Here is a 27,081-nt window from a genome sequence, read left to right as displayed (position 1 = left end):
AAAAGTATGCAAACTATTCTATGACGCATTGCACATTGGATTTTTTGTATGCTTTTGTAACAGGGCTACGTTTAGGGGATTTGTTTGGTAAAGTTTTGTACTGTAAAAAAAGAATTACAATATTAAATGTACTAAAAAAAAAAAAAAAAAAAAAAAAAAAAAAAAGGGAGTGCATCAAAATATATATTTGGCCTTTCTTTAGCAGGACCCTCACCGTTCTCCTAGCGGATGTGAGCTATGCAGACATTTGTCAGCTAATGAAAGCGCCAACATAGGACTGGATCATAAATCAAGTCATTTATCTCCTTATTGCAGTGGTGGAACAAGACGACGCTGTGAAATCATTCACAATAGTAGGAGGTTCCGAGGTATGGAAATCTAACAAGCAGCAAATGATTCCCTGGACTCCTGAGGTTACCAACACCAAATTTATTTCTGCTCCAGATCATTCCAATTCATCCTGCAATGACGCCCTTTACATAATCTTAAAGTGTTTCTGCTCATCTGCATTTCCACCACTTCTTACCTTTCTCTTTTCTTCTGTATCCTCAAATTTAACGCAAAAAATACTAAACCCCCAGAGCAGCAGGAGGGAGAAATAATGACAGAAGAAATTGTTAATAAGTCTGACAACAAACACCGCATATCCCATCAAGCAGGCGACAACTGAAACACATTCTCTGTAATCAACGAATCCCTTCACATGGATCCAGCACATGAACAGCAGAGCGCAAGGAACGATCACCCCAAATCCAACCCGAAATTTCTCCTGCCCCTTCCTGCAAATAACCGGCATCCAGCCATGCAGCTTCAGGTGGACTCCCGGCACGGAAACCGCTGCAAGTCGTCCACTCATGTCCTCATTCCGGCCCATGCTGGGTCATACACATCCTGCAGACATATAGATCACTTGGTTCTAGATCTGATATTCAGAAGTTATTAGGATCTCGTTCCAGTAAATCCACTCGATTCTTGGCCACTCTACAGTAGACGCGGATACTGGTCTTCTGGATCTGTGTTGGAGCTTTAAATGGGATGCGGCCCTGGATGTGCGGTTTTCAGTTAGATACGTCAGGGATACATCTTTCCGCTACAGTGGTGAGTATCCAGCAGTTTCTCCAACTAAGGATAGATCGGTTAGATCTTCTGGAAAGTGTACGCAGGTCTTCCCCCGGTACGAGATACGCCAGGCATCTGTAGTCACATCAATAAACCGGTCCCGAGCGTACACTTCCATCTGCTGCTCTCGCGTCATAACTTTTTGTGTGGATTCCAATTCTTTAGTTACTTTCCCAGCAGACCTCATCTATTTCACTTATGTTGCTGGTCCAGAAAATCAAGATTTTTGGGTTAAAAGGTCACACGATGCTCAGAAAGGCGTGAAACTATTTAACAGGGAGGGTCTCGCATGCAAGTGAAGGAAGTACATGCCAAACATTTTACAACACTGCAAGGCTTCGTTCACATCTGCGTCAGGGTTCAGTTCTGACGTTCCGTCAGAGCTTCCCGTCAGAACGGAACCCCGACTGAAACCATAGGTTTCTGTTTGCATCACCATTGATTTCAATGGAGACAGATCCGGTGTAAATGGTTTCCGTTTGTCTCTGTTCTGTAAGGGTTTTGTCGTTTTGACGGAATGAAGTGTAGTCGACTGCGCTGTTCAGTCAGTCAAAACGACGGAAACTATTTGCACCGGATTAGTCACCATTGAAATCAAAGGTGATGCAAAAGGAAACCTGTAGTTCTGCGTTTGTTTCAGTCAGGGTTTCGTTCTGACGGGAAGCTCAGACTGAACGGAGCGCTGACGCGGATGTGAACGACGCCAACGTTTCTTGGATTATCTTAAACTCTCCAGTCAAAGTTTATATAAAATGAGGCACAATTCTTATTGCAGGCACATCCGTTTATCATCAGTTTTCTGGCATCATTGCACTGAAAAGAATGGTGTTCATGCTGAATGCCACGTTTTAAGTCATCCATGCATCATTTTGGGAAATACAGCTCAGGCCGCAATGTAATAATATACTGGTCGGCGTTCGTAAACGTGCTTGAAGATCTTCATAGATTGGCAGCAAATTAGAAGTTTGCATTCATGATCGCCTGAATTAAAAACCATTGACTTTTATAGCATCTCAGTAGAGAAGGGACTAAAACAGCTATAAAGGTGAGCACGAGAAGTCAGGCTGTGTTCACACGCAAAGTCAAAGACGGCTGAAAATTACAGCGCTGTTCTCAGAGAAAACCGCCTCGGATTTTCAGCCGTTTTTGAAGCTGAAAATGAAGTAATTTTTTTTTTAATTTGAAGTGTTTTTCATAGCGTTCAATAGAAAATCAGCTCCAAAAAATGCCTCAAGTTGTAATTCAGCAGCGTAAAAATACACCTCATGTGAACAGCGCTGTGTATTGCTCATTGAAACCAATGGGAAACGGTTCGCAGGCCTATTTCAAGTGTATTTGAGCATAAAGGAGGATTTTGTGCTCCAAAATCAGCCTGAAAATAAGCCGTGGGAACATACCCTTACACACAAAAAAAAAAAAAGTTGATGCTCACTTTGTTTCCAATGAGAGATATCCACATATTCCTCTAGGTGGCAGCACCATATTGATTCCCCCAAAAAAGGAGGGCGTTTAGGACTCCTGAGGAGGGTAACATCCTAAATAGGGTTGGCAGGACACCATAATCAAGCCTGAAGAAGTGCGGAATTGTAAACTCAGTATGAATTGTATAAGTTATAAACCAATTCATGCAGTATAATCACCTGCCTTGTTAAATTGTACATGGAGTTTGCTCATTCATTCCTTCAGTGCCAGAACACACCTGCAACATTCTTTGCATAGATCACATTTTCTACGCCCCATTGAAGGGAAAAAAAATAAAAAAATATCAATCAAAACTGTACATTTTCTTTAGCTTGGTAGATTTGTTGCTGAATGGGGCTTGCAAAAAATTCGTGCAAACGCTGCAGAAACAACCCCATTCACATGTACGGATCCCAATTTCACAGCTTTACAATCCTGTGTGCAAGACGTCTTCGGCCAAATTCAAACGAACGTGGTATACGTTAAAACGACCGTCATACGGACACATGTATTTCAATGGGGCCGTTCACATGTCCGTTGTTTCAACAGACCGTGTGAGGGGTCCGTTGAAAAATAGAACATGTCCTATTTTGTTAAGTCTATCGAGGGACCTGAGAAGACTAAAGTCCATGGGGGTCCGTGAAAAGGGGACCGCACGGGAGCAAATTGGAGATGAAAAACTAAAGTTTTTCACGTCTGAGTTTGAACTCGTTTATGTGAATCTGGCCTTGGGGTGGATTCACATGCAGCAGATTTTGTTGCAGAAATTTCTGCAACTGAAAATCCATTCCCTTCATCTGAATAGGACTTGCAGAGATCCATGCACCTGCTGCAGAAACAACCACATTTAGAATAAAACAGATTTTCAGAAGCAAACTCTTCTGAAACCAGATCTGCCGCGTGTGAATTCACCCTTAAGTCGAGTTCACACGTTACGTAAATATTGCAGTTAATCCGCAGCATAATACTGTAGCTGCAAAGTGAATGCGATTTTAAACAAATTTCATCTACACGCTGCTTAAGTGAGAAGCGGAAAAAACGCTCAGAAATTGACCTGCGGTGCGGTTCTCTAAACCGCAGAATGTCAATTGTATTTACGCATCCGCTGCTTTTTTTGTTGCAGGTTTTGCCCATGGAATTCAATAAGGAGGTAAAACCCACAACTAGGCGACTTCACTATGCGATCTTTAGATATAATACTTTGATATACTTGGCATACCAGAGCATTATTGCCGGTCAGTGTAAAACGGACAGGCATCTCTGGCACTTTATAAAAGAGTGTATATATATATATTCACCATATGCCAACCATTCTGTTTAGTACAACTGCACACACTATTTCCTGATGGGGAGAAGATCTGTAATAAATGCATGGAAAAAAAAACAAAAAAACAATTTACTTCAGAATATCAGAGGCACAGGATGGGCACAGAGAAGACCGATGGTCCTGTGCAGAGGCCTAAAGATGTATACTTAGGGCATGTTCACACGGTAACGCCAATTACGTCTGAAATTACGGAGCTGTTTTCAGGCAAAAACAGCTCCTGCATTTCAGACGTTTTGACAAGTGCACTTGTTTTTCGCGGTGTCTTTTATGATCGTAATTGGAGCTGGTTTTCTATGGAGTCAATGAAAAACGGCTCCAATTACATCCCAAGAAGTGACATGCACTTCTTTGAGGCGGGCGTCTTTTTACGCGCCGTCTTTGACAGCGGCGCGTAAAAAAAGAAGCCCGTCCACACAGAACACCGTAAGACCCATTGAATTCAATGGGCAGATCTTTGCAGATGGTTTGGAGGCGTTTTTTCGGCCGTAATTCAAGGCGTAAAATGCCTGAATTACGTCCGTAAATAGGGCGTGTGAACATACACTTTGAGATAAACGCATGTTCCCAAGAGTATATAAGTGTGTCTGTATATGTGTACATGGGGGTGTGAAAACAAAGACAACCATAGAAAGTTTTCCCGCTTAATCTTCAGAAGTTTTTTTTTCCCCAAAATGTAAAAACATGTATTTTTTTTAATCAATTACAAATCATTTTAGCAACGCCAAACATATATATATTTTTTTATTATTATTTAATACAATAATTTACATTTAAATCAAACCTTTAAGTCTATGGTCACAATTGTCTAAAGACAATTTCGAATGAAACGTTCTCCGAGAGCAAAAAAATGCTTCCAGCGAAACAGGAACGAACACTCATTTATTGGGTTACAAACAAACGTCACCCAACGACAGCGAACGGATAACAGCAGCTTTAACGAAGGTCATCTCTGAAATCAGGTTCACGAGAGGAGCAGCCAATACGTCCTTAATAGATGTATTCAGAGTTTACACCAGCGCTGACCATCCACCCAAGTGAACAGTACACGGAACTTACAATGTTGTGACAAGAGGTTACACTAGTGAAGCAGATCTGTGCTCAGAGACGGCATTGAAAAATCCAGGAAAGTAGAGAAAAAACAAAAACGTCCTTTGCTTCCCTTTCTCATAGATAAAATGCAGTAGAGCCCATAAGAAATTCCTGCATGTCAAATGCTAGAAAATAATTGGGACTCTTCCCCCCCCCCCCCCAGAACACTTGGGAGCAAGTCCAACTTCCACTGACCACATCAGCAACTACTCACCTAACAGTGGCAGAATAATAGAAGGAAATCAGGAACTAGTACTTAACAGCAACACGAGTCTGGGGGTCTGAAGGGCACAACCTGTTCCCCACGTGATCATGTGATAGACATGACAACTTTCTGGTTAGCAACGATGTCATCCAGTTTTTTCTTTATCTTCAGGAAATGTCGCTTGAACTCCAGACCATCACCCTGGAAGTAGAAAAAGAAAAAGAATAAAAAAAAAGTGATCAGTGCGCAGATAAAAAGGATGAAAACCTCTAAAGTTCTAAACAAAAACTTGCAGGTAAATCCAAAATGGAAGGGAGAGGAGATTTGTAAATAAGAAGTGTGGGTTTATGCAAAAACCAAGTCCAGAGTAGACAAGAAATCTTTATTGTGAGTTATTACCAAGCTGTAAATTTCTACCTATACAACTAAAAGGGGCTTTCCAGACAAACAAAATTTTGCTGGGTGGGCCGCACACGAGCACTGAGGAATTTCATGAACGAAAATGGGGCAGGCATTAAGCCTTAAGCAAAGGATTGAACAGGGCGGGTATTGAGGAGGCTGTGGACCAATAGGAAGGATGCCTCAAACCCGGGACTTCTGACGTAGGCCAGGGTTTGAGGCATCCTATTGGTCCACAGACTCAATGCCCGCCCCGTTCATTCTTTGCTTATGTATAAAGGCCAGCACCATTTTCTTTTGCGTTCCTGCTATTCCTCAGTGATGATGGGGATTACATATATACAACGATGAGAGGTATCACATTATAGATTCAAATTTGGTGCCCTTGCAAAACCCCTTTAACTATCATCCTGATGTTACATCGGCATTATTTCCATAAGGAGCAGTCACTCCGATAGATCCAGTGATTTTACAAAATTTCTTTATTCCAAGTAAACGTACCTTGGAAAGGCGGAAGTCCAATAAAATTCGCTCATCCATCTCCACTAAATTAACTTTGAATATCAGCTTGTGGTTTCTTCGGTCAGTGGTTGAAAGGGTCACCTGGTAAAAAAAGAACCAAATTCAGTTGGCTTGTACCAATACTATTTCATAGGCGCATTTATAGCTCGATAGAAGGGCACACACGCACCTGGTTGACACAGCACTTCTTCCAGACATAGCCCATCTTTTCACAAGTCTCCTTCAGACTGCTGTATGAGGTTTCTGCATCCACTTTAGTAAAGAAGCGGGTCATCCTTTTGACTAAGCGCTGCCACGGGTTCTGTGGATGTTCATAGCAAGAATTGTTAAAACGAGGTAAGAAGAGCAAACAAAACGTCAGAAAGCGAATATTAAACAAGACTTGAATTACCTGTGAGGATCCTGGAGTCCCCAGTAACTGGCTGTTCAGCAGCATGTTCTCAGGACAGGCCGGCTGAGAGAAACTGATTCCTTTACCCTGCACCAGTTTATCTATGTGAGAAGAACTGCTATCCCAGGTGGGGAGGGCGGTGCGGGGTTCTGGCTGTGTACTGGAGAAGGTCACCTTCTCCTCACTGCAAAGAAATTAGAGATTTATTACAAGGTATAATCAGTTACAGCACAACTGAGGAATCCATCTAGTTCTGCTCCTTTATACGAAGGCATCAGATCAGTCAATAACAGGAAAGGGGTCCGCTAACTGCTCACTGTGTGCATAGAGGGGATACCCGACTGTCTCATTAACTGGTTCCTGACAGCTGGCTGTGGTCCTTAATACCCGAGCCATAGACTTTTTACGGCTCGGGTTTTAACTTGCTGCCCGCGCGATCGGGCAGCTGAATGTCTGGTCTCCGGCTGTCAGTGACTGCCGGGGACCCTGAGGAGAAGACAGAAGCAGCTTTCACTACTTCTGTCTTCTCTGATCACTCGTACACAGCGCTCAATGAACGCTGTGTATAGGAATAGAGTCAGCGGCCGCGCCGCCGTCTCTATTCCTCCCGGTGATGTGACTGGTCACATGATCGCCGGGTGCCGTTACTGACAGACGGTCTTACTAGACCCAGCACAGCCCTATTAGTGACAATCGTCACTATGAGAGGGCTGATTTCCCTGCTGTGCAGCTCCGACTACAGTGGAAAAGATGGTGTAAAAGAAAAAATATATATAAAATTCCCCAAAGGTCTTTTTTGACCTTTGAGGGACAGAACATAGTAATAAAAAAAAATAAGTAAAGTGCAAAATAAAATTTATGATAAATACACATAAAATGCCCATCCCAAAAAAACGTTCCTCTCCCGACAATCATTGTTGTAACGCTAGCGCTGACCCAATTACCCTAATATAGACATGTAATATATTAAAATTTACGGTAGACAATGACGATCACAAATAAAAGGTCTATTTTAGGGTAAAGCTATGTTACCAAAAAAAAATAGCTGAAACGTAAAAAAAGCTTATTTTTTTTACTATTTTCAAACTTTATGAATACAAATTCTAAAATAGCAAAAAGGATGTGTATAAAAATGATAAAAAAAGAAACCTGCATTGTCTACGGAAAAAGCATCGCAAAAATCACGTCGTTAGCCCAACAAATAAAAAAGTTATAGCCATTTAACTAACGTGTGCTAAAAAGGGCTAAACGGTGTCTGATCCTGAAGGCTCAAAATAGCGCGGTCCTGAACTGGTTAAATTGTAGAATTATATATTACTCAGAAGCTGAAACAAAGATCTGTTCAGATAAAGATTATGAAATGTCAACTCTAGAGAAGAAATCCCCTACCTGTGAGAGAAGAGAGACAAATCCATATCAGACCGAATGTGTTTGCTGAGAAGTCCAGGTGCATCAGTTCCCCCTGATGATGATATGAGGCTTCTTTTTACACCTAGAGCCAGAAAAACAAAGAATAGTCCTTACATAATTCCTAATATCTGCACTTCAGACATTGGCCTTTACATGTTAGGGACTAAAGTTGGCCATTCACCTTACATAGAAGTCACCGAGCGCTTGTTCAGCCGACAGCTCTGCCTACCAACCCCTACACATGTACGCTCGGCCGACCGTGCACATGTTCTCAATGGGGAGAGGGGAATAAGTCACGGCCAGACACCTCTGACAGCGGCTGATCTCCTGTGAGAACTAAGGATCGGGTATGTTTAAATGCAACATGCACGATACTTCTTTCCTCCTGACAACTACTGTTGGGGTACAGTCAGGTCACCCCCATACGCATTCGATGGTTGGCTGGTCTGTCAATATCAGTGGGTTTGGCAAACATTCATCTTAGGTGTATGGGCACCTTAAGCAGAACATTGAGCCTTTCTAGTTTGCCGATTTCTACTGGAAACATGAAATTAAATGTTCCTCTACCACGTACCTTTCTTCGGTGGTTTAGTATACCAACGGTCTTTTTTGATTTCTAGAAAAGTAATCCTTGTACTGGGGTTTTCAGTTAATATCTTGCAAAGCAAAGCTAGAAAGGGAAACAGACAGAGTTCAGTAGAATTCCAGCAGTGCCAATAAGGCTCAGATTGCCTAATTCTCCAGCTCAGAAGGACCCATGAAAATGATTATTATTGGCAGCCTTATAAGTAAATGACAAAACACTGGTTACCTAGAGGTGCAGCATCAATCTTTTTCCATGGAGGCAGGTAGTGCTTAGATTCCTTCCAATCACAATATTCTTGACACAAGTCATTTGGCTGATCCCACGGTAATTCTGCAAAAAAAGTTTCATGCATTTGCTTTTAAAAAAAAATAAAAAATTAAAAAAAATACCCCCACAACTTCCAATCCAGAGACCATTTTAATAAACGAAGCTGCTGTTAAAAGTCCCCACCTACTCTTGTATCCTGCGAATAGTTCTGTTAATGTAGAGATTACCTGGTTAACCCAGTAAACACTGCAATCAATACTGATTGATATTACAAAGGAAACCCAGTGACGCAATTAGTGGAGTTTCCATATACAGATACGCAGCGCGGGTCCATGGTAAGGATCCTGGGGCGGCTCTGCCGTAGCGCCTTTACGTTGCCTATGTATGTTATTATACGTACTAGCAAATTGACAAAAAGATAAAGAAAAAACAATTTCTATGTTCAACACAACTCTAATATACATTGACGGTTATATTAGGCAAGCAATGGACTTCAGGTTATAGGCACATGCGAAGTTTACCTTGTGTCACAAAATCTCCGCCTACATACCTCCAGCCAACATGGCGGTCAGAACTATTCCACATGACCAGACGTCCACAGGCTCCGCATGAAACCCTCGCAGCTTGATCAGCTCCGGAGCAACATAAGGCAGCGTCCCACACATCTTGTTCAATAGGCGCTCACGTCCATTATGTCTAAAGACCGTGGCTAATCCAAAATCAGAGATCTTCAGCTGATCTAAAAAAATAAATGTAAAAAAAAAATAATTGGATAATTTAGACAAATGTAAATAGGAAATATTAGGTCCAATTACATAACCAATGATCTCTACATTGAAGGACACTTACAAAATGAGTTTGTGTTTTTTTTTTATCATCAAAGACTCTGCTGCATTATCTAACCTGCAGAAAATGTTTTAAAGGACCTTTTACACGGGCCAATTATTGGGCAAACGATAGTGCATAGAACCCTCATTACCGATAATTGCCCTGTGTAAACAGGGCAAAGATCAGCCGACGAACGAGCAAACGCTCATTCATCCAATCGTATGGTTTAAAAAAAAATAAAAACATGCGTTGTCGGCAGCGCATCACGGTGTATAAACAGTGCGACGCGCTGCCGACACGATAATGTATGGTGACGAGCGATCGGAGTAATAAGCGCTCGTGCTCATACGAACTCCTTGTGAAAATGATAGACGAGCGGTGTTGTTGATCGTGGCTCGTTTACCCGGCCCAGGACGTGTAGTGTAAGACGACCTTTAGGCAACGGTAATAGAAACATTTTAATGTCAGTATAATGGCCGCAATACCTGGACCCTTGGGTGTACTGAAAGAATTTGCAGGGGGTAAAAAAACTTGAACCAAACTTCAATCACCAGATCAAACTAGTGATAGAATTTAATTTAAGTACAAAGGAGGCCGTACTAGATGTGAGAAACAAACCACTGTGAAAAAAGTCAAACTTTGCCCGCTGTACTAAAGAAATATCATAGCCTGTGTTTAAAGCGGATTGCTGCTAGGGAACCGCAAGACAAATGTTCCTCACCTCGGTCATCAAGCAGCAGATTCTCTGGTTTTATATCTCGGTGCGTAATCCCCAGACCATGCAAATATTCCTATAAATAAAAGAGAAAATATCCAGTGACAAACGGTCCAACAGAACGTCTGTTTTGCAAATTTTTTAATTCCTGTAACGCACCATGAGGAAAAACTGTACGTCGCGGTGCCTCAGGCAGAGCTTAACAGGAGCCGGTAAAAGTGACAATTTACTGCAATACATTTGTATTGTACCAGCCATCTAACAATCGCTGATTTATATCCCCAGTTAAAGTTTTAAGTAGTGTACAAAAGAACAAAAAATGTAAAAGTCCAAAAAAAAAAAACAGAAAAAAACCAAAAAACTTTTCCACCTTTTTCAAAAGTAATGTCAAAAATAAGTATCGCCACATGTGTAAAAGTCTGAACTATTACAATATAACCCGTACGGTAAATGCCACAAAAAAAAAAAAACAACCGCCAGAATCTGATTTTTGGTCACGAACTCTCAAAAAAAAAAAAAAAAAAAAAAAAAAAAAAAACTTACAAATTGTACCAATAAGAACTACAGCTCGTCCCGCAAAAACAAGTCTTCACAGCGCTGAAGCGACGGAAAAATAAAAACTTTATGGATCTCAGAATATGGCGACAAAACTATTTTAACAACTCATTTATTCTTGATAAAAGTAGCAAAAACACTAGAAAAACAAAACACTATATAAATGTAGCATCGCCGTAATCGTATTGACCAGCAGAATAAAGCTGTAATTTGGAATCTCCGTTTTTTCCAATTCAACCCCACAAAGAGTTTTTGGTTTCCAAGTACATTATAGGGTACAGTACATGTTGGCAATAGAAACTACAACTCCAAAAATAACCCTGATCATCAAAAAGAGTGAAAAATGAAAACTGCCTTTGACTGCAAGAGGTTAAAAACAATAAAAACAGTAGCTGAAAGGTAAATGCATGAACTTGCCCAAAAATAGACACTGGGGGAGATTTATCAATTGTGTGATCGGCTGCATGTATTTAGGATTCAGCAGAGATTGCGCCACAGTTATATATTTGCCGCAACTCTAGACGGGTTAGACCCATCTCTCGGTGTTCATACAAATGGTGAATATCTGACTGCGGCTTCCATCCAGTATATATATATAGCTAGCGCTATAAGAAAAGGGGAAGCAGTAAAGATCCTCACCACGCCGGCGATGAGCTGCTGGAAGAACTTCTGTGCATCCTGCTCAGGCATCCCCACATCCGGCTCTGGAATAGACGATATCGCTATGATGAACCACCCAAATATATAATGTTATGATCCTAAAAGATTCCACTCCACATCAACCACCTTCCCGGGTACTCACACGCTGCAGATTTGTTATAGACATTTCTGTGACTGTCCCACTAATCTATATGGACCTTGCAGAATTCCTGCAACAAATCCGCTGCTTGAGAACATACCCTTATAACATCCAATATCATTAGCTACAAAAAACAATTTTTTGCAATAAAAGTCTTAAAGGGTAAGGAAACGTTCAAACTTCTGACATGTCACAGTGACACGTCAGAAGTTTTGATTGGTGGGGGTCCAAGCACCGAGACCCCCAACCAATTTCTAAAACAAAGCGGCAGAAGCGCTGATGTGAGCTCTGAGCCGCTTCGTTTCAGTTCGGTTTTTTTCAGGAAAGCCGATGTAGCGGTGAACGGGCCCAGACTTTCTATTGAGCCGTTTAATTATTTTATAAATTAAAAACCACTTCATATCAGAGTGCTTTCTTCTCAGACAGTGATGGTATTGGTGGGGTTCTGACTGCTGGGACGTCCACTGATCCCCTAAAACAAAGGCAGGTGCAGAGCGAAGTACAGCGCAGCAATTCCCTGATTTTTTGCCTACACAGCGCCACTCCAGACCCAAGGCACTAAGGGTCCTCCTCCACGGCCCGTGTACACGAGCGCCGATCAACGAAACAGCTCATTGATTGGCGCTGGTTTGCTCCTTTCACAAGGATCTATGTCTGGAGACAACCGATAATTACCACGATCTCCCGTCCTTATACATCTCCTTCATGTCGGCAGCGCGTCTCCGTTTACACAGGGAGATGCGCTGCCGAAAACGATAATATTTTATGCAGCATAAACGATACGATTAGCAGATGAACGAGCGTTTGCCCGATAATTGGCCCGTGTGAAACGGCCTTAAGGTTTTGGGATTGGTTAAAGTACCAGCAGTCATACCCGCTTAAATCAGGCAATGCCACACCCGATTCATACACTGTTTTAAAGTTCTTCTATTTCAAACTAATGAGAATCTGCAACATTTAAAAAAAAGGGTGAAGCCACTTTACACCCCGTGAGGAGGAGCCCCCCCACTATCACAGATGGGTCTTCACATAGTGGATTATTGTAAATACACCACGGGGAGATGCAAGAAACACAGGCGCTTACCTATCCGATCAAAGAGCTCGCCTCCCCGGCAATACTCCAGAAACAAATAATGAATGGTCCCTTCCTTGCGGTGTCCGTAGAACTTGACGATATTCGCATGATTTAGCATCTTATTGATGCAGATCTCTTTTTTTATGTTTTCTGGGCAGTCTGCAGCACGTTTCATATCCACGATCTTCACTGCCACCGCCTCCTCCGTCTTCCGGTTCACAGCCAGTTGCACCCTGACAGGGCAAGAAGTGAAAGTCAGGTTCAACCGTACATGGTGCACGCAGTGGACCCCCGCAGAAGGGAGGACAAATGCCTTGTAGTGCTGAACACCATAGTCTATTCTCAAATCTTAAGACGGTTTCCAATAACAACCAAAAGAATAGTGAGTGCAGCTCTGGAGTATAATACAGGATATAACGCCGGATCAGTAATGTATGTACACAGTGACTCCACCAGCAGAATAGTGAGTGCAGCTCTGGAGTATAATACAGGATGTAACTCAGGATAAGCAATGTAATGTATGCGCACAGTGACTCCACCAGCAGAATAGTGAGTGCAGCTCTGGAGTATAATACAGGATGTAACTCAGGATCAGTACAGGATAAGTAATGTAATGTATGTACACAGTGACTCCACCAGCAGAATAGTGAGTACAGCTCTGCAGTATAATACAGGATGTAACTCAGGATCAGTACAGGATAAGTAATGTAATGTATGTACACAGTGACTCCACCAGCAGAATAGTGAGTACAGCTCTGCAGTATAATACAGGATGTAACTCAGGATCAGTACAGGATAAGTAATGTAATGTATGTGCACAGTGACTCCACCAGCAGAATAGTGAGTGCAGCTCTGGAGTATAATACAGGATGTAACTCAGGGTCAGTACAGGATAAGTAATGTAATGTATGTACACAGTGACTCTACCAGCAGAATAGTGAGTGCAGCTCTGGAGTATAATACAAGATGTAACTCAGGATCAGTACAGGATAAGTAATGTAATATATGTACAGTGACACCACCAGCATAATAGTGAGTACAGCTCTGGAGTATAATACAGGATATAACTCAGGATCGGTACAGGATAAGTAATGTATGTACACAGTGACTCCACCAGCAGAATAGTGAGTGCAGCTCTGGAGTATAATACAGGATATAACTCAGGATCAGTACAGGATAAGTAATGTAATGTATGTACACAGTGACTCCACCAGCAGAATAGTGAGTGCAGCTCTGGAGTATAACAGGATGTAACTAAGGATCAGTACAGGATAAGTAATGTCATGTATGTACACAGTGACTCCACCAGTAGAATAGTGAGTGCAGCTCTGGAGTATAATACAGGATATAACTCAGGATCAGTACAGGATAAGTAATGTAATGTATGTACACAGTGACTCCACCAGCAGAATAGTGAGTGCAGCTCTGGAGTATAACAGGATGTAACTAAGGATCAGTACAGGATAAGTAATGTAATGTATGTACACAGTGACTCCACCAGTAGAATAGTGAGTGCAGCTCTGGAGTATAATACAGGATATAACTCAGGATCAGTACAGGATAAGTAATGTAATGTATGTACACAGTGACTCCACCCTCAGAATAGTGAGTGCAGCTCTGGAGTATAATACAGGATATAACTCCGGATCGGTACAGGATAAGTAATGTATGTACACAGTGACTCCACCAGCAGAATAGTGAGTGCAGCTCTGGAGTATAATACAGGATGTAACTCACGATCAGTACAGGATAAGTAATGTAATGTATGTACACAGTGACTCCACCAGCAGAATAGTGAGTGCCGCTCTGGAGTATAATACAGGATGTAACTCACGATCAGTACAGGATAAGTAATGTAATGTATGTACACAGTGACTCCACCAGCAGAATAGTGAGTGCAGCTCTGGAATATAATACAAGATGTAACTCAGGATCAGTACAGGATAAGTAATGTAATGTATGTACACAGTGACTCCACCAGCAGAATAGTGAGTGTAGCTCTGGAGTATAATACAGGATGTAACTCAGGATCAGTAATGTAATGTATGTACACAGTGACCCAACTGTATGTAGATTATAAATGTAAATAAATTGTAAAATAATATTTATAGTCCTATATAACCTTAAAAAGAAGGACAACACGATCTATAGAAGACTGATGGATGTCAGATCGTCATTATGTGAGGCTCCCGCGTGCAGCGGCGCTATGGTCAGATCTCAGTGACGCCGGTGACAGACACTTTCACATTTATCGCACAGAAACAAAATTGACAAGAATATAATTTCCAGGGCGACTTTCTGTGACGAGCCCCAATAACAGCAGCGCCGGGAACTTACTCTCCGTAGGCTCCTTCTCCAAGAGTCTGCACCAGATCCCAGTCTTCAACAAAAGGCACGGCCATGACGTACGAGCTGTCAGAGGAGAATCGGGTGTGAATGGTTAGAAAGAGTGAAACAAACAACACGCGTCGTGATCCGTATATAACCGGGAGGCCGGATCTGACATCTTCACCCCGCAGCACAGCGACAGAAAATACGAGTAATACAGCAGCAAAGTGGGGGAGAGCGAACAAACCCCATACACACGCTGCGCAACATTTCAGAGCAGAAATTGACCCACGGTGCGTAATTTTCGTACCGCAACGTGTCAACCCCTGCTGCGGAAAGGGACTGAATTGCTACGTTTTTCAGGAGACGTCGCCATCCCCCAACATTGTGAAAAACGCAGCAAAATATGCACCATATTCTGCCATAGAAAATTCCATGGTGTGTGGAAAAGTCCTAAGACATATCTTGTCAGTGACAACCCAGGCTCCGCCCACCCTGCCGCTGACAACCCAGACACCCCCCCACCCTGCCGCTGACAACCCAGGCACCCCCCACCCTGCCGCTGACAACCCAGGAACCCCCTACCCTGCCGCTGACAACCCAGGCACCCCCCACCCTGCCGCTGACAACCCAGGCACCCCCCACCCTGCCGCTGACAACCCAGGCACGCTTGCACTGCCGCTGACTACCCAGGCATCCCCCACCCTGCCGCTGACAACCCAGGCACGCTTACACTGCCGCTGACAACCCAGGAACCCCCCACCCTGCCGCTGACAACCCAGGCACGCTTGCACTGCCGCTGACTACCCAGGCATCCCCCACCCTGCCGCTGACAACCCAGGCACGCTTACACTGCCGCTGACAACCCAGGAACCCCCCACCCTGCCGCTGACAACCCAAGCACCCTTGCACCGCCGCTGACAACCCAAGCACCCTTGCACCGCCGCTGACAACCCAGGCACCCTTGCACCGCCGCTGACAACCCAGGCACCCTTGCACCGCCGCTGACAACCCAGGCACCCTTGCACCGCCGCTGACAACCCAGGCACCCTGCAGATCACGTCGCTGACACCACAGGCATGATATTACGGACAGGCTCCTCTGCTCTATCACATCCTCCACAGGATAAGCCCCGTGTATTCTCAGCTCTCTGTCTCAGCCCCCGGGTCATGTACATCGCTTCTCCTTCACGTCACAACACCCGGTTATAACTCACCCGCTCCGGCGTTTCCTAAGATCATTTGCGGCGCATCGGATCAGGGTACACTCGGCTTTTCCCGCCCATTATGCTTCAAACTACCCGGCAACAATCGACGTCATCACGCCGGCGTGACAGCAGCGTACTGACGTCAGGAGCACGTGACTCTCCCTGTTCCCGCTCTGTGGAGCTGCGCACGTTACACTGACACGGCGGGTAATACAGGAGCGGCAATCAACAGAAATATATAATGAGACGAGTTTATATCAGTCACATAATATGGATAGCAGTGACGTCACTACTATAAGATATAACTATAACATGAGGGCGGTGACGTCACTACTATAAGATATAACTATAACATGAGGGCGGTGACGTCACTACTATAAGATATAACTATAACATGAGAGCAGTGACGTCACTACTATAAGATATAACTATAACATGAGAGCGGTGACATCATTACTATAAGATATAACTATAACATGAGGGCGGTGACGTCATTACTATAAGATATAACTAACATGAGAGCGGTGACGTCATTACTATAAGATATAACTATAACATGAGAGCGGTGACGTCATTACTATAAGATATAACTATAACATGAGAGCAGTGATGTCACTACTATAAGATATAACTATAACATGAGGGCGGTGACGTCACTACTATAAGATATAACTAACATGAGAGCGGTGACGTCATTACTATAAGATATAACTATAACATGAGAGCGGTGACGTCATTACTATAAGATATAACTATAACATGAGAGCAGTGACGTCACTACTATAAGATATAACTATAACATGAGAGCGGTGACGTCACTACTATAAGATATAACTATAACATGAGAGCAGTGACGTCACTACTATAAGATATAACTAACATGAGAGCGGTGACGTCATTACTATAAGATATAACTAACATGAGAGCGGTGACATCATTACTATAAGATATAACTATAACATGAGAGTAGTGACGTCACTACTATAAGATATAACTAACATGAGAGCGGTGACGTCATTACTATAAGATATAACTATAACATGAGAGCGGTGACGTCATTACTATAAGATAGAACTATAACATGAGAGCAGTGATGTCATTACTATAAGATATAACTATAACATGAGAGCGGTGACGTCATTACTATAAGATATAACATGAGAGTGGTGACATCATTACTATAAGATATAACTATAACATGAGAGCGGTGACATCATTACTATAAGATATAACTATAACATGAGAGCGGTGACATCATTACTATAAGATATTACTATAACATGAGAGCAGTGACGTCATTACTATAAGATATAACTATAACATGAGAGCAGTGACGTCATTACTATAAGATATAACTATAACATGAGAGCAGTGATGTCATTACTATAAGATATAACTAACATGAGAGCAGTGATGTCATTACTATAAGATATAACTATAACATGAGAGCAGTGACGTCATTACTATAAGATATAACTATAACATGAGAGCGGTGACGTCACTACTATAAGATATAACTAACATGAGAGCGGTGACGTCATTACTATAAGATATAACTATAACATGAGAGCAGTGACATCATTACTATAAGATATAACTATAACATGAGAGCAGTGACGTCACTACTATAAGATATAACTATAACATGAGAGCGGTGACGTCACTACTATAAGATATAACTATAACATGAGAGCGGTGACGTCATTACTATAAGATATAACTATAACATGAGAGCGGTGACGTCACTACTATAAGATATAACTATAACATGAGAGCAGTGACGTCTCTACTATAAGATATAACTATAACATGAGGGCGGTGACGTCATTACTATAAGATATAACTATAACATGAGAGCGGTGACGTCATTACTATAAGATATAACTATAACATGAGAGCGGTGACGTCATTACTATAAGATATAACTATAACATGAGAGCGGTGACATCATTACTATAAGATATAACTATAACATGAGAGCAGTGATGTCATTACTATAAGATATAACTATAACATGAGAGCAGTGATGTCATTACTATAAGATATAACTATAACATGAGAGCAGTGATGTCATTACTATAAGATATAACTATAACATGAGAGCAGTGACGTCATTACTATAAGATATAACTATAACATGAGAGCGGTGACGTCATTACTATAAGATAGAACTATAACATGAGAGCAGTGACGTCACTACTATAAGATATAACTATAACATGAGAGCAGTGACGTCATTACTATAAGATATAACTATAACATGAGAGCGGTGATGTAATTACTATAAGATATAACTATAACATGAGGGCGGTGACGTCATTACTATAAGATATAACTATAACATGAGAGCAGTGACGTCACTACTATAAGATATAACTATAACATGAGAGCGGTGATGTCACTACTATAAGATATAACTAATAACATGAGAGCAGTGACGTCACTACTATAAGATATAACTATAACATGAGAGCAGTGACGTCATTACTATAAGATATAACTATAACATGAGAGCGGTGACGTCACTACTATAAGATATAACTAACATGAGAGCGGTGACGTCACTACTATAAGATATAACTATAACATGAGAGCAGTGATGTCATTACTATAAGATATAACTATAACATGAGAGCAGTGATGTCATTACTATAAGATATAACTATAACATGAGAGCAGTGATGTCATTACTATAAGATATAACTATAACATGAGAGCAGTGACGTCATTACTATAAGATATAACTATAACATGAGAGCAGTGACATCATTACTATAAGATATAACTAACATGAGGGCGGTGATGTCATTACTATAAGATATAACTATAACATGAGAGCAGTGACATCATTACTATAAGATAGAACTATAACATGAGAGCGGTGATGTCATTACTATAAGATATAACTATAACATGAGAGCGGTGACATCATTACTATAAGATATAACTATAACATGAGGGCAGTGATGTCATTACTATAAGATATAACTATAACATGAGAGCAGTGACGTCATTACTATAAGATATAACTATAACATGAGAGCAGTGACGTCATTACTATAAGATATAACTATAACATGAGAGCAGTGATGTCATTACTATAAGATATAACTATAACATGAGAGCGGTGACGTCATTACTATAAGATATAACTATAACATGAGAGCGGTGACGTCATTACTATAAGATATTACTATAACATGAGAGCGGTGACGTCATTACTATAAGATATTACTATAACATGAGAGCGGTGACATCATTACTATAAGATATTACTATAACATGAGAGCAGTGACGTCATTACTATAAGATATAACTAACATGAGAGCAGTGACGTCATTACTATAAGATATAACTATAACATGAGAGCAGTGACGTCATTACTATAAGATATAACTATAACATGAGAGCGGTGACGTCACTACTATAAGATATAACTAACATGAGGGCGGTGATGTCATTACTATAAGATATGACTATAACATGAGAGCGGTGACGTCACTACTATAAGATATAACTATAACATGAGAGCGGTGACGTCATTACTATAAGATATAACTATAACATGAGAGCAGTGACATCATTACTATAAGATATAACTATAACATGAGAGCAGTGACGTCTCTACTATAAGATATAACTATAACATGAGAGCAGTGACGTCATTACTATAAGATATAACTATAACATGAGAGCGGTGACGTCTCTACTATAAGATATAACTAACATGAGAGCAGTGACGTCACTACTATAAGATATAACTATAACATGAGGGCAGTGATGTCACTACTATAAGATATAACTATAACATGAGGGCAGTGACGTCATTACTATAAGATATAACTATAACATGAGAGCAGTGATGTAATTACTATAAGATATAACTAACATGAGGGCGGTGACGTCATTACTATAAGATATAACTATAACATGAGAGCGGTGATGTAATTACTATAAGATATAACTATAACATGAGGGCGGTGACGTCATTACTATAAGATATAACTATAACATGAGAGCAGTGACGTCACTACTATAAGATATAACTATAACATGAGAGCGGTGACGTCACTACTATAAGATATAACTATAACATGAGAGCAGTGACGTCATTACTATAAGATATAACTATAACATGAGAGCGGTGACGTCACTACTATAAGATATAACTATAACATGAGAGCGGTGACGTCACTACTATAAGATATAACTAACATGAGAGCGGTGACGTCACTACTATAAGATATAACTATTACATGAGAGCAGTGATGTCATTACTATAAGATATAACTATCATGAGAGCAGTGACGTCATTACTATAAGATATAACTAACATGAGGGCGATGATGTCACTACTATAAGATATAACTATAACATGAGAGCGGTGACGTCACTACTATAAGATATAACTATAACATGAGAGCAGTGACGTCACTACGCTAAGATATAACTATAACATGAGGGCGGTGACGTCACTACTCTAAGATATAACTATAACATGAAAGCAGTGACGTCACTACTATAAGATATAACATGAGAGCAGTGACATCATTACTATAAGATATAACTATAACATGAGGGCGGTGAAGTCACTACTGTAAGATATAACTATAACATGAGAGCGGTGATGTCATTACTATAAGATATAACTATAACATGAGAGCGGTGACGTCATTACTATAAGATATAACTATAACATGAGAGCAGTGACGTCATTACTATAAGATAGAACTATAACATGAGAGCAGTGATGTCATTACTATAAGATATAACTATAACATGAGAGCGGTGACGTCATTACTATAAGATATAACTATAACATGAGAGTAGTGACGTCATTACTATAAGATATAACTATAACATGAGAGCGGTGACGTCACTACTATAAGATATAACTATAACATGAGAGCGGTGACGTCACTACTATAAGATATAACTATAACATGAGAGTAGTGACGTCATTACTATAAGATATAACTATAACATAAAAGCGGTGACGTCACTACTATAAGATATAACTATAACATGAGAGCGGTGACGTCACTACTATAAGATATAACTATAACATGAGAGCGGTGACGTCATTACTATAAGATATAACTATAACATGAGAGCGGTGACGTCACTACTATAAGATATAACTATAACATGAGAGCGGTGACGTCACTACTATAAGATATAACTATAACATGAGAGCGGTGACGTCATTACTATAAGATATAACATGAGAGTGGTGACATCATTACTATAAGATATAACTATAACATGAGAGCGGTGACGTCACTACTATAAGATATAACTATAACATGAGAGCGGTGACGTCACTACTATAAGATATAACTATAACATGAGGGCGGTGACGTCACTACTATAAGATATAACTATAACATGAGAGCGGTGACGTCATTACTATAAGATAGAACTATAACATGAGAGCGGTGATGTAATTACTATAAGATATAACTATAACATGAGAGCAGTGATGTCATTACTATAAGATATAACTATAACATGAGAGCGGTGATGTAATTACTATAAGATATAACTATAACATGAGAGCAGTGACGTCATTACTATAAGATATAACTATAACATGAGAGCGGTGACGTCACTACTATAAGATATAACTATAACATGAGAGCAGTGACGTCATTACTATAAGATATAACTATAACATGAGAGCGGTGACGTCACTACTATAAGATATAACTATAACATGAGAGCAGTGACGTCACTACTATAAGATATAAATATAACATGAGAGCAGTGACGTCACTACTATAAGATATAACTATAACATGAGAGCAGTGACGTCACTACTATAAGATATAAATATAACATGAGAGCAGTGACGTCACTACTATAAGATATAACTATAACATGAGAGCGGTGACGTCATTACTATAAGATAGAACTATAACATGAGAGCGGTGATGTAATTACTATAAGATATAACTATAACATGAGAGCAGTGATGTCATTACTATAAGATATAACTATAACATGAGAGCGGTGATGTAATTACTATAAGATATAACTATAACATGAGAGCAGTGACGTCATTACTATAAGATATAACTATAACATGAGAGCAGTGACGTCATTACTATAAGATATAACTATAACATGAGAGCGGTGACGTCACTACTATAAGATATAACTAACATGAGAGCGGTGACGTCATTACTATAAGATATAACTATAACATGAGAGCAGTGACATCATTACTATAAGATATAACTATAACATGAGAGCAGTGACGTCACTACTATAAGATATAACTATAACATGAGAGCAGTGACGTCACTACTATAAGATATAACTATAACATGAGAGCGGTGACGTCATTACTATAAGATATAACTATAACATGAGAGCGGTGACGTCACTACTATAAGATATAACTATAACATGAGAGCAGTGACGTCTCTACTATAAGATATAACTATAACATGAGGGCGGTGACGTCATTACTATAAGATATAACTATAACATGAGAGCGGTGACGTCTACTATAAGATATAACTATAACATGAGAGCGGTGACGTCATTACTATAAGATATAACTATAACATGAGAGCGGTGACATCATTACTATAAGATATAACTATAACATGAGAGCAGTGATGTCATTACTATAAGATATAACTATAACATGAGAGCAGTGATGTCATTACTATAAGATATAACTATAACATGAGAGCAGTGATGTCATTACTATAAGATATAACTATAACATGAGAGCAGTGACGTCATTACTATAAGATATAACTATAACATGAGAGCAGTGACGTCACTACTATAAGATATAACTATAACATGAGAGCAGTGACGTCATTACTATAAGATATAACTATAACATGAGAGCGGTGATGTAATTACTATAAGATATAACTATAACATGAGGGCGGTGACGTCATTACTATAAGATATAACTATAACATGAGAGCAGTGACGTCACTACTATAAGATATAACTAAAACATGAGAGCGGTGACGTCACTACTATAAGATATAACTATAACATGAGAGCGGTGACGTCACTACTATAAGATATAACTATAACATGAGAGCGGTGACGTTATTACTATAAGATATAACATGAGAGTGGTGACATCATTACTATAAGATATAACTATAACATGAGAGCGGTGACGTCACTACTATAAGATATAACTATAACATGAGAGCGGTGACGTCACTACTATAAGATATAACTATAACATGAGGGCGGTGACGTCACTACTATAAGATATAACTATAACATGAGAGCGGTGACGTCATTACTATAAGATAGAACTATAACATGAGAGCGGTGATGTAATTACTATAAGATATAACTATAACATGAGAGCAGTGATGTCATTACTATAAGATATAACTATAACATGAGAGCGGTGATGTAATTACTATAAGATATAACTATAACATGAGAGCAGTGACGTCATTACTATAAGATATAACTATAACATGAGAGCGGTGACGTCACTACTATAAGATATAACTATAACATGAGAGCAGTGACGTCATTACTATAAGATATAACTATAACATGAGAGCGGTGACGTCACTACTATAAGATATAACTATAACATGAGAGCAGTGACGTCACTACTATAAGATATAAATATAACATGAGAGCAGTGACGTCACTACTATAAGATATAACTATAACATGAGAGCAGTGACGTCACTACTATAAGATATAAATATAACATGAGAGCAGTGACGTCACTACTATAAGATATAACTATAACATGAGAGCGGTGACGTCATTACTATAAGATATAACTATAACATGAGAGCGGTGACGTCACTACTATAAGATATAACTAACATGAGAGCGGTGACGTCATTACTATAAGATATAACTATAACATGAGAGCAGTGACATCATTACTATAAGATATAACTATAACATGAGAGCAGTGACGTCACTACTATAAGATATAACTATAACATGAGAGCGGTGACGTCACTACTATAAGATATAACTAACATGAGAGCGGTGACGTCACTACTATAAGATATAACTATAACATGAGAGCAGTGATGTCATTACTATAAGATATAACTATAACATGAGAGCAGTGATGTCATTACTATAAGATATAACTATAACATGAGAGCAGTGATGTCATTACTATAAGATATAACTATAACATGAGAGCAGTGACGTCATTACTATAAGATATAACTATAACATGAGAGCAGTGACATCATTACTATAAGATATAACTAACATGAGGGCGGTGATGTCATTACTATAAGATATAACTATAACATGAGAGCAGTGACATCATTACTATAAGATATAACTATAACATGAGAGCGGTGATGTCATTACTATAAGATATAACTATAACATGAGAGCGGTGACATCATTACTATAAGATATAACTATAACATGAGGGCAGTGATGTCATTACTATAAGATATAACTATAACATGAGAGCAGTGACGTCATTACTATAAGATATAACTATAACATGAGAGCAGTGACGTCATTACTATAAGATATAACTATAACATGAGAGCAGTGATGTCATTACTATAAGATATAACTATAACATGAGAGCGGTGACGTCATTACTATAAGATATAACTATAACATGAGAGCGGTGACGTCATTACTATAAGATATTACTATAACATGAGAGCGGTGACGTCATTACTATAAGATATTACTATAACATGAGAGCGGTGACATCATTACTATAAGATATTACTATAACATGAGAGCAGTGACGTCATTACTATAAGATATAACTAACATGAGAGCAGTGACGTCATTACTATAAGATATAACTATAACATGAGAGCAGTGACGTCATTACTATAAGATATAACTATAACATGAGAGCGGTGACGTCACTACTATAAGATATAACTAACATGAGGGCGGTGATGTCATTACTATAAGATATGACTATAACATGAGAGCGGTGACGTCACTACTATAAGATATAACTATAACATGAGAGCGGTGACGTCATTACTATAAGATATAACTATAACATGAGAGCAGTGACATCATTACTATAAGATATAACTATAACATGAGAGCAGTGACGTCTCTACTATAAGATATAACTATAACATGAGAGCAGTGACGTCATTACTATAAGATATAACTATAACATGAGAGCGGTGACGTCTCTACTATAAGATATAACTAACATGAGAGCAGTGACGTCACTACTATAAGATATAACTATAACATGAGGGCAGTGATGTCACTACTATAAGATATAACTATAACATGAGGGCAGTGACGTCATTACTATAAGATATAACTATAACATGAGAGCAGTGATGTAATTACTATAAGATATAACTAACATGAGGGCGGTGACGTCATTACTATAAGATATAACTATAACATGAGAGCGGTGATGTAATTACTATAAGATATAACTATAACATGAGGGCGGTGACGTCATTACTATAAGATATAACTATAACATGAGAGCAGTGACGTCACTACTATAAGATATAACTATAACATGAGAGCGGTGACGTCACTACTATAAGATATAACTATAACATGAGAGCAGTGACGTCATTACTATAAGATATAACTATAACATGAGAGCGGTGACGTCACTACTATAAGATATAACTATAACATGAGAGCGGTGACGTCACTACTATAAGATATAACTAACATGAGAGCGGTGACGTCACTACTATAAGATATAACTATTACATGAGAGCAGTGATGTCATTACTATAAGATATAACTATAACATGAGAGCAGTGATGTCATTACTATAAGATATAACTATAACATGAGAGCAGTGACGTCATTACTATAAGATATAACTATAACATGAGAGCAGTGACATCATTACTATAAGATATAACTAACATGAGGGCGGTGATGTCATTACTATAAGATATAACTATAACATGAGAGCAGTGACATCATTACTATAAGATATAACTATAACATGAGAGCGGTGATGTCATTACTATAAGATATAACTATAACATGAGAGCGGTGACATCATTACTATAAGATATAACTATAACATGAGGGCAGTGATGTCATTACTATAAGATATAACTATAACATGAGAGCAGTGACGTCATTACTATAAGATATAACTATAACATGAGAGCAGTGACGTCATTACTATAAGATATAACTATAACATGAGAGCAGTGATGTCATTACTATAAGATATAACTATAACATGAGAGCGGTGACGTCATTACTATAAGATATAACTATAACATGAGAGCGGTGACGTCATTACTATAAGATATTACTATAACATGAGAGCGGTGACGTCATTACTATAAGATATTACTATAACATGAGAGCGGTGACATCATTACTATAAGATATTACTATAACATGAGAGCAGTGACGTCATTACTATAAGATATAACTAACATGAGAGCAGTGACGTCATTACTATAAGATATAACTATAACATGAGAGCAGTGACGTCATTACTATAAGATATAACTATAACATGAGAGCGGTGACGTCACTACTATAAGATATAACTAACATGAGGGCGGTGATGTCATTACTATAAGATATGACTATAACATGAGAGCGGTGACGTCACTACTATAAGATATAACTATAACATGAGAGCGGTGACGTCATTACTATAAGATATAACTATAACATGAGAGCAGTGACATCATTACTATAAGATATAACTATAACATGAGAGCAGTGACGTCTCTACTATAAGATATAACTATAACATGAGAGCAGTGACGTCATTACTATAAGATATAACTATAACATGAGAGCGGTGACGTCTCTACTATAAGAT

The 27,081-nt window shown here is 39.4% G+C and overlaps 1 protein-coding gene and 1 long non-coding RNA gene across 2 annotated transcripts in view; one reads left to right on the top strand and one right to left on the bottom strand.

The window, feature by feature from the left end:
- Positions 1-4,631: 4,631 nt before the first annotated feature.
- Positions 4,632-16,415, bottom strand: CHEK1 (checkpoint kinase 1). Its single transcript, XM_075839234.1, has 13 exons — positions 16,293-16,415; positions 15,086-15,160; positions 12,758-12,981; positions 11,514-11,578; positions 10,326-10,395; positions 9,327-9,515; positions 8,735-8,839; positions 8,498-8,593; positions 7,903-8,005; positions 6,514-6,697; positions 6,292-6,423; positions 6,102-6,203; positions 4,632-5,402 (listed from the first exon to the last, which is right to left on the bottom strand). Exons 2-13 carry the CDS (start codon positions 15,148-15,150, stop codon positions 5,307-5,309), a joined length of 1,431 nt encoding a protein of 476 aa, XP_075695349.1. The 5' UTR covers positions 15,151-15,160; positions 16,293-16,415; the 3' UTR covers positions 4,632-5,306.
- Positions 16,416-16,429: 14 nt separating this feature from the next.
- The window catches only part of LOC142661730 (uncharacterized), a 41,285-nt gene continuing 30,633 nt past the window's right edge, over positions 16,430-27,081 (top strand). Inside the window, exon 1 of the long non-coding RNA XR_012850801.1 lies at positions 16,430-16,490. This is a non-coding gene — a long non-coding RNA (uncharacterized LOC142661730). The remainder of the gene's footprint in view (positions 16,491-27,081) is intronic.

This window comes from Rhinoderma darwinii, chromosome 10, assembly GCF_050947455.1.
Source record: "Rhinoderma darwinii isolate aRhiDar2 chromosome 10, aRhiDar2.hap1, whole genome shotgun sequence".
NCBI classification, from domain to species: domain Eukaryota; kingdom Metazoa; phylum Chordata; class Amphibia; order Anura; family Rhinodermatidae; genus Rhinoderma; species Rhinoderma darwinii.
Note: the sequence above shows the minus strand (reverse complement) of the source record. Positions and strands in the feature narration are given on the sequence as shown.